General features: G+C 31.9%; 1 protein-coding gene across 1 annotated transcript in view; it reads left to right on the forward strand.

Annotated features, from left to right (window-relative positions):
- LOC108686603 (ankyrin repeat domain-containing protein 29) overlaps positions 1-9,681 on the forward strand; it is an 18,076-nt gene extending 8,395 nt beyond the window's left edge. Inside the window, exons 4-8 of the mRNA XM_018192004.1 lie at positions 5,818-5,916; positions 6,420-6,518; positions 7,225-7,422; positions 7,524-7,619; positions 8,150-9,681. Coding sequence (XP_018047493.1) covers positions 5,818-5,916; positions 6,420-6,518; positions 7,225-7,422; positions 7,524-7,619; positions 8,150-8,347 — 690 coding nt within the window. The 3' untranslated portion in view covers positions 8,348-9,681. The remainder of the gene's footprint in view (positions 1-5,817; positions 5,917-6,419; positions 6,519-7,224; positions 7,423-7,523; positions 7,620-8,149) is intronic.
- Positions 9,682-10,577: the final 896 nt, after the last annotated feature.

Consider the following 10,577-nt stretch of genomic DNA (forward strand, 5'->3'; position numbering starts at 1 on the left):
CTTAAAATCTTATAAAAAGCTTTATAAAAAGCTTCGTTTTTAATCCATTTTCAATCGTTTATATTTAAAAAGTGTATTTCTAAAAGAAAAAATGAGTTTTCACATTTATCGGAGATTTCATAAAACGATTTTGACTTGGCGACCTTATTATGAATTCTATCTTTAGATGCTTCGTTTCAAGTATTATGATATCTTGAAATAGAATTTTTGAAAACTTCCTGGAGCATCGTCTTGCAACGTCATTTTTAAAACGCTGCATGTCTCAGCGAGACATAAAAAGCCTATCGTGTGGCATGTCACGCGGTGCACCAGGAAGCTGTCGGGCATCCCTTTTTTAAGTGCCTCAAGAGGATTTATCATCATGCCCATGCTTCTCTCTTTCTTCCTCGGTGTCTCGTGTCATCTAGAATTGCGGCATTGTATGCAAATTGATGACAAGATTGCCAGAGTTGGATGAACTGATGTTCTGTTACATGTCTTGAAAAATGAAAAAACAAAATTTGAAGAGAGTAAAAATCATGATGAAGTTGATTCCTTCTAATATTAATATTATTAATAATTTTTGTTTTAATTATTAATACTTTTCAAGATGCTTCTTGTTAGCATCGTTATAAATTGACAATTATTAATGTGAGATACTAATATTTGTATTTCAAATATGAATTGGCATGCAGTTTATATAACTGAAAAATGTAAAAATTTGAATATGAATATTTCAGAAATCACATAGTTTCGATTCTTTCCATCTTACTTTTTATATAATAAAAAATTGAACATATATCAAAAAATAATTGGCAAAATATGTTCGAAATAATTGCCAATTTTCTGACGGATATGATTAGAAACAAGAGAGAAAGAGAGAAAAATGTGTTACACGATGAGTAAACGTGTTCGGAAATAGGAATGTGTAACATTCGACAATCGAGCTGATCATACAATAGTGCTCTTCCTCCAAGATTGAACGTAAATGATGATGGCGTCACGTTCAGCGCAAAATTACGCAAACCTTCATAAAGAACCCGTTAAATGCGTTCGTCATCTTACGCAATCGGCAGATTCAGAATCATTTTCATGGACTGGAAAATGCGATTCTCTTTAAATTAATACCTCAAGATCACGAGACCGTTACTTACGGGGATAATTGTATCTCATCATTTCGCTTTCCATATCAATTTATCGGTACGCGTAGCAATCGATTAATAAATCCCCAAGTAATCGTGATTGTCGCGTAAAGCGATAATTTTAAGGAGGAAAACTCGTATATTTCTCCTCAAATCTATAGATAAACCACACTGATGGCATTTTAGAGCCGCATGGATTTTGAACTGGTGACCTGATGGAAATTTAACGACTTGAATAAATATCACGAGGTGAGAAATGAATTGCACGAAAGAAAAACGAGAAAGACTGGTACAATATTTCAAGGTTGCCTGAGAATACCGTGAGCTTGTGCCATAACATTCGTGCGTGCAAGTTCGCGTGATTTTAATGTGCCTCTTAATAGCGGAATACCTGTGCAAAACACGCAACGACGGTAACGTGGAAGTTCAGGAATTATCGCTGACACAGTATGTCTATTTAAACTTGTTATTCATACTATCGCAGGTATCATCATATATAGGTACGTAGGAAAATCGCACGTGGCATGATAGCTAGATATTCGTTTATAGAAACATTAGTAAGTGTAGGATATAGATAATATTTTTTATTTCTTCTCTTTAGTTCGTGCTGAAAGGAAATGTGTTTTTATAATTCTTTTATCTATTTATAAATAGATTGTTGAATTTATCAAGAAAGCACTGCTATCAATTCAACATCAAGTGTTATTATTTTCCAACGAACTCATTATAACTCATTAACACAGATCTATCATTTTTTTTTCATAAACTCCGATGTTAATTACTTGGTCTTGATTTTCAATGTGATATAACACACAAATCTTGAACGCGGAAATAAGAATTTAAAAGAGACGAGATTTTTTTCTCAATAGATAGTATCGTCTAAAAATTCTATCTGTGATTATCGATCGTCTAAAAATGGACAACGTCGACGAGGGTGAATGACTCTTGTCGGGTCATCCTGACTCAGCCTCCGATAAATTAGATCTTATATAGCTGCGACATTCTCGTCACAGAATGAACATTAATTGGAGTGACAGCTTCAATTAAGTTTATTCAATGCAAATCTATTTCTATTTAATACAATACATACATAAAAGTATCGCGTGCTTATTCGTTGCTAATTATCATTTGACCGTTTTTTTCAGTTAATTAAAATCAACTCCGTGCGCTTGCCAAACAAAAATAACTGACCTTTTGTTGTCCCATTCGGGACCGATGTTCAATCGGGATTTGCATCCGTAAGTGTAATACCGCTATGCACGTGCCTGATCCAGACATCTCTGAATTACAATCAGATCTTCAATTCATATCCTCAATTCAATTAACCTTTTTGTCTCTTCATCGATCGATATTAAGATATTAAATTTCTGTCAATATTTCGCAAACGTTTACATTATTCGTACGAAATTCATGAAAACATAGATTTTATGATTAGGAAGAACTAAAGAGATAATTTTGCTCTCAGTACATATTTATTTACAAAATTGTATTTAATTAAGACATTTGTCGTTCGTAACACTCGAAGATTTTTCACGTCTAGCGAAATAAACGAATTTTTTCTGAAAAATGCCTCTATTTGGATCCAGTTCGAGATCTGCTCAGATTACTTCCTTGGTAGTCTCTGGTGAATACGTGTCGGGCATTTGATCTTGTTGGACAGACCGGATTTCTGTTCGTGTTTCCTTATGTGCATGATCACACTGAGAGTGAAGCAAATGGATCGGTAGCAGTGTGGGCCATACGTGACAGGTTGATCGTTACATTATAGAATTTCTGCGGTTTGATAATGGATAGGTATAGATATTATGTCCTCGCTTCGTTTGCCACGCATCGCGGCACACGTAACTCCATGGCGTGTTCATCAGCAGAGAGATACGCTGCAAGTTGCAAAAAAGAGAATAAGGTTCGCCACGTATTGTAAATGAGGAAGAGCGGAATTAAAAAAAAAAAGAGGAAGAAAAAAGAAGGAGGAAGCAGAACGATCGAAAACGGAAGCGTAAAGTTTCCGGTCTTTTACGTCATCTCTTTTCCCCGGAAGTAATATCGAAGAATTAATTTGCGTTATAAGAAGATATGATCGCGTCAGGGTGTGGAACGACGGGATACATAATGGATAAAAGTACGAGTTCGCCGCTCCCTTGACTAGAGCTTTTATGGCAGTGAAAGTGCATTTTACTTGTATCGGGTTCAATGATTTGCTCGCTTTAACGTTACACTGTTATATAATAATATCAAATTATATTCAATTTTATTTTTAATCATTTCTTTAGGTCACCACTGCTCGTACTCAATATGTCGTTAATTTAACTAAAACAATAAACAATTTAACTCAAGAAAATTATTAAATTTGACTTAAATTTAATTTATTATAAGTAAACTAAATTTAATTTAATAATTGTTTTACTAAGTGCATGCTTTAATGTAGATATTTATTTTTTAATGTAATTGTATATTTTGAAATTAACTTACAGAAATAAATTGATTTACATTTTGATATATGGAAGCAAAAAATGAAATAAAATTTTTAATTCAAATATGAAGGAAAGTTTTAAAATAATTCACGCGATTGAGAAGTCAATATATTTATAATTAAGAATTAAATCAGGAATTAAATTTGTAATAAAAATGAAATATCGAGAATGAAAACAAACTGTCAGTTGCGCGCAGTTTGTATCTTCTTCTTTCTAAAATTTGTATATTCTTTCTAAAGATTTTGATAGTACTATAGAAGTCTTTTATCTCATTACAATTCTTCAGACATGTCATTCTTGAAAGGACTTGCAAAGAGATCTCTAACAATAAGAGAGAGAGAGAGAGAGAGAAAGAGAAAGATTGTTCCACGCGACGAGGAATTTGAAAGTATAATTTGCAATATTATGGTAAATGTACTATAAAAAATTCCGCAATCTCTTAAGTATTTGCGTTGTATGCGTCAGAAAGAGAATGGTTCAATTTTCTTTCTTGGGTCGCTTCTTGGAAGCGTGTCGAAACATTTACGTCGCAACATTTACTTTAAAGAGCACATACGAATTTGGCAATTTACTAACATTTCGTTCTAACTGGCTTCTCCCAATTTGCCTTTTATGACTCTTTCCCATTAGGATAGAAATCGCCCGACAATTCAGAAAAATTTATCTTCCCGCGTGAAAGCGTAACACTGAATTCTAATTGTCTCGTCGTAGGCTAAAGAGTATCTCGTAACTAATGGCCAGAAATTGCAATCGACAAAAGTTTCGGAAATTTACGCGATTCAAGCACAAGTGTTCCGGATAGTCACGTTTTAATGTGAGATATTATCTTAATCAGGTGAAGGACATACATTGTATTGTAAAATACGGCGCTAGAATATATGTTGCTAGAAATCGATAGTTTGCGGCTGCCAAGTTTCAGTACTAGTACAATAATGATAGTTTTATTAATAAATATTTTAAACACCGATGAGATAATCTTTTATGATACTGGATTGAAAATAGCCGGTTGATGCTGTGAAAAAAAAATTATACACTTTTAGTAGATTATTATATAAATTAATAAATGTAAAAAAATTAATTAGCAATAGATTAATTGATATTTTAGTAATTTGGTATGACGATATTTAATGTTAAATAGGAAAAATAAATAGGAAAATTCCTGAATCTTGCAATAATAATTTCTCATTTTTCTCTTTCGCCAGAAGAGATTCGATTTGACATTTGCTCGAAATATCAAGGCCGCTCCGTGCGACCGGTTCTCGCCGCTAAAGTTTACCGTTAAGCATGACATATCGTAGCTCCTCGTGTTATATAGAGAGATATACGTATACAGGTGTAAACGATGGAAGAAAGTTGGGTGTATTTCTAAGTGAATCGTACAGAGAAGTTCGTATCCGAATGGCTGTCGCACTCTCAAAGGAAATCGACGTTTCTCTTTCACATCGGCCAATAAAATATCATTCGACATTATTATTAATGACGCAGTCGACACAATTGCCGACTATATGTCCGCATATTACGTCGATTTATCGTGGATATAAATTACAGATGGGTCGCGAGACGTACGTGACATTTACATATCATTAAATGCCAACTGACGTCAAATTTTCTGTGCATTTCTAACGCATGTGCTGTTGCACTGCGATACGTACTTTGCATGATGAAATTATTGCGCATAAAAATTTAAAACATTGCGAAAAAATAACTCAAAAAATCCCTTCGTCCTTTTTATTAGAAGAGGAAAAACTATTTATCATTTTTTTCAATTCTATTTTTAATTTCATGAATCTTCTATTTCATCAGAATTTGTTTTTTAAATAATGCAGATATTTAATATTTAATGTTTGAAGACAGTTTAAATGTTATTTAGGCAGGCAGATCTAGAAGTTGGATTTTCTCTTCTCGATAAAACATATATCTATTCTCGCCTTCTTTCATCATCTCAAAGTACTTATCTCTCCTGTATAGAAACTGTTACATTTTACATATCACGAAGAGTTTTCCCTCGTGTATTTCACTTTAAACTTTGTGGATGTTCGGGATGATCCGTTTATCTTGAGCGTCTTTCGAAAGAGAAAGAATATTTCTCAGACAATTAGTTAGTTATTTAATATATTCAATATATTTTCTTGTGAATTTTATATAATTTCGAATTCAAACTTCCAGTTCAATCCGTACACATATGATAATGTTTGCATTTGTCTTGCAACTTGTCTCTTTTACAGACCGGGACAACGGCTTTATTCTTCGCCGCCCAGGGCGGATACATGGACATCGCGGGTTTGCTTTTGGAGCATGGCGCGATCGTGGATTCATGCAGCATAGTAAGTAGAGAGGCTGAGGAGATCTTAGCGCGTGGTGCGTAACCCGATCTCGCTACTCTTTAACTCTCTAAATCTGAATCAGTGAATAATCACTAATTAACCAGTAGCATACTTGGTACTGATAATCAGTGAAGTTCAATTAGAAAAGGAAGAATGTTTGAGCATTATATAAAATACTGATATTTTCATTCAATCTTCCAATATTATATTCATTGAATTTAAGCACTAAAACAAGGTCAATTAGATCACATAATAAAAATTAGCTAGATTAGGGATTTCACATTTAATTCACTAATTACCAGTGGCATACTTGACACTGACATCAGTGATTATTCACTGATTCAGATTTAAAGAGAACGCTAATTGTTTTTTTTTGGCTGAACTTTTGCATCAGTTCATCTTTCTTCCTTTTCTCTTCAGGAGGAAAGAAGAGGAAAAAAAATGAATTGGTGTAAAAGTTCAGCCAAAAAGAACAGGCTTAATGTATCCCACGTGGATTTCAGGACGGCGGCACGCCACTCTTCGTCGCATGTCAGTATGGTCATCTGGATGTTGTGGAGGGCTTAATAGAGAGAGGCGCCAGTCCGAATGCTCATATGAAGGTAAAAAAATGCGTTTAAAATGCCGGCTCCAATAAGCTCGCCAATTATAATTCTTAGATCAGTATTCATAATTTATTTTTATCTCGTTTAAGCTCGTTTTAAGTAATGCTTAAAGAAACTAATACAATTCTGTGATTAATTTTATATCTTAAAGCATTTAAGATGTTAAATATAAGAATAAATTATAAATACTAGTTTCAGTATATCTGACTGAAAAAGTTTGAATATAAGGTAAACGTGTGGACTTGCAGACATGTACCTATAATATGTTCGGACATTTACAAAAAAGCTTCATTTATTTATATTAATCTCAAATGTTTTTTCAAAAACATTTAGTATTATATTTAATTGTCTCTTTAAATACAATCTTTAAATCTTTAAATACAATTAAATTATATTGTAATAAAAAGAGCATTGGAGATTAATAATAATAATAAATAATAATAATAATAAATTTTTTGTATAAGTATCCGGACATAAATGTCCGCTCACTGGGATGTTTATCTTATGGGAAATCGATTTTATGAATAATATTGAGATTTCTTAATTCAGTTATTTTATTAAATACAAATCTTTAATTTATGAAGATGAAATTACTACTAAAATAATCAATACGCTTCAATCGGAAGAGACATTGCTCAATATATTTGGTAACAATGCTATATTAGTATATGAGAAAAAGTTAAGAAATATAGGTGATACTTAGGATGGTGCCACAGCGTTGTTTATTGCTGCCCAAAACGGCCATGTTCGTATTCTGGAAGTCCTCCTGGAGCACGGGGCGAAGACGGACGCGGTAAGAACGGACGGCGCTACACCACTGTGGATCGCATCGCAAATGGGACACGATCATGTCGTCAGAAGGCTGTTGAGAGCCGACGCGAAGGTCGACGCCACGAGACACGTAAGTCTCACGTAGGTTGCATGTCATATAATCGCCGAAAGTGAGCTCTTACTATTGTGCCATTCAGACGTCTTGTCATCGCGAACAATTTCCTTTTGCAGGACGGCGCAACCCCGCTTTTCAAAGCTGCCCACAAAGGTCACACCGCTGTCATCGGCGAATTGCTCAAGTACCGTCCTTCACTCGGCATACTCCCGGTAAGAGTTAGAAAAAATCAACGAGTTTTAAATATTCCAAAAATATTCGTGTGTGATTTTAAATTTAATTATACAAGTAAAATTCCTGTGTGAGTCTCCGTGCATTAGTTATATATTTATATTTTTTATACTTACCAAATGAAATTAACAAACGCACATTTCGACTCCTGGATTTGATCCTCTTCAATACGGAAGTTTTAGTACAAACTACTGGTACAATAAACCGTTGTATTTGACTTTCGCACTGAAGAGAATCTCAATTTGTGTTTACTTTAACTTCGTTTGGTAAGTAAAGTAATCTCAATTAGTTACGAATTATATTTATGCATTATGAATTTAAACGTGTTAACATTTGTGGAAACTCACATAGATATTTTATTTGTCTTAGATTTATTCTTGGAGTCACAAATATTACTATTTTATGTTATTTCAATTTAGTTTTAAGTTAATTTTAATCTATAATTATAAGTAAATTTTATGTATGTAATTTCTTATGCGCAAGTAACTGTTGGATTTCTTTACGATTTCAGAACGGCGAAAGTGCATTACATGCAGCAGCCTTGACGGGACATATGACAGTTGCGAGGCAGCTCGTAGGAGCGGGGGCTGATCCTTTACTCGTAAATCAGGAAGGCATCACGCCACTTCAACTGGCTGTCCGACACTCGCAGACGCAAGTCGCCAATTACCTGAGGGATAAAGTGAGAGTGCGAACTGCATCCTGTTAGCGATACTTCCTTTATCTTGATATTACCATATCGAGAATCTCGAGATATTATTCGATGAGCTCGGCTCAATGATCGCAGTATTTTTAAGCAGGATATAAAGCATAAATGATGAAAAAGAGTAGCCTGTTTTTAAAATCGATAGTTTTATTATGATAAAAGAATGTTATATGTGAAGTTTTTTTCATTATTTTATTATATATTATTATATAAAGAATGTTATGTATTTTTTTTAAGAATGCGAAGCATAATGTATATCTTCTTAGTACTGATGAAGAAACCCTTACCGACACTGAAAATAAAATAAAGCTATTCTTTTTCATGTGTTACTCTGTACTACATAAGTGATATTAATAATCACAATAAGCACGCGAAAGATGTGACAATGAAGAGAAATTTAAATTCATGCAGTAATGACAGCGGATACATTAACCAGAGTAAGTTGATTACATTAATAAAGATTGTAAGCAGGAATCCGTCTTTATGGAAGTGATTAGGATCTGTTTGTTTGCATCGTTCTTTTTTACTCCAAAGCCTTTCCTTTAAAGTACTGAAAATAATAAAAACGCACGATTGAAATAAACAGATCCATTATTATGTAGTGTACGTAATCATGATACTATTTTGTTGTAAATTTCGATAAAAATATTTTAATACAGTTTTCTATTGTCAGACATATAAAATGACGTTAGAATGTTGTGAACGTCAAAAAATAATCTACTTCATTCTGTTATATTCCACAGTATAACATATACAGCGAATTCGATTGGATTGCACTTAGTACACTGATGCACATTAAAGCCGTCGTACACAAATTAACATAAAGATATACGTTTATTATAAACGTGGAAATTGGTTAAATCATGAAATATTTAATACATTTTATCGTGCTGTTAGATAAAGTATGCATCTTATAATTCAAAATATGTACATTTTAGTTTTTTTTTACGCTCAGATTAAATCAGTGTACGGCTTTAATATGCACTAGTATGTCCAATCGAAAATTCCCTAATAGATTTTATAAACTTCATCTCAGCAGTAATTTCATGCGATGAAAATGCAATGAAAATTTCATGTACATATATATCAGCAGTCTGTTTACAAAATAATTATATTGATTATTATATAATTAATGAAAAGAACATCAATTAATTTGTTGAAATTAATGAGTTTATAAGACTGACTGATTTGCCTTGAGATAAATATTTTCTTATTGTAGGTACAGATATAAATTCCAGATCTTTTATCTATTCTATTGTGTAAGGGATGTGCAAGGCGGTAAAGTCATTTGTTAGAAATTAAAATATTTTATTATATACATAAAATAGAATATTGACGCACACTGGATAATCTTTAAAAAATTATAGTAATTGAACGCATAAAATATTGTTTATATTATTACTCCGTTATTAAAAAATAAACTATTCTATCGAAGTTAAACTACACAGTGATATTTAAACATTTTACTTTAAAATAATATTTAAATATTTTGTAACAATTTTAGCTCTGTAGAAAAGTAATAAGTACTCCTGTCTTCCTAACAAACAGCACAGTTTATTAGATGTAGTTATTGTTATTGTTAACGAAAAAAATGCAAAAGAAATAATAATAAAGTTCTCTGTAAAGAAAAGTGACTTCTAATGTATAAAATTATATGTTACAAATATATTTCGTTATATGAAACAATTTCGATTATTGTTCCTTGAAACATATTATATGCGCGTACTATTATACAACTATTGCTAAATTAATACTATTTGTACTCCTGCTTAATGTTTATCATTAATTTCTTTTTGCTTATATAATTTATAACATATACTTTTTTTAGTACATATAATGAAATTAGCCAGGTTTGGTTTATGAAATATCACAGAATAGTTCACATAGTATTCGGAATGTTATAAATTAAAATTGTTTTAAAATAAATGAAAAACTACATTTATCATTTAAAATTTTTTTACAATTCTATTTGGCTTCTTTCTTTCATATTGTAATATTAAATTTATTGCAAATTGTAAGTGACAAGTAATAATTAACAATTACATATATATTTTTATCAATAAAATTAAATTTATTTTTCAACCAATTAAAAATAATTAAAATAGTTTGTTATAATAAAAGCAACTTAATATAACTCTATTAATATTTTAAAATAGTTTTTCTTTTCTGTTTTGTATTATTTTCTACTGTTTTTAAATATTAAATTTAATTAAAATATAGAATAAAATATTTT

The sequence above is a fragment of the Atta colombica genome, unplaced genomic scaffold, assembly GCF_001594045.1.
Source record: "Atta colombica isolate Treedump-2 unplaced genomic scaffold, Acol1.0 scaffold100, whole genome shotgun sequence".
NCBI lineage: Eukaryota > Metazoa > Arthropoda > Insecta > Hymenoptera > Formicidae > Atta > Atta colombica.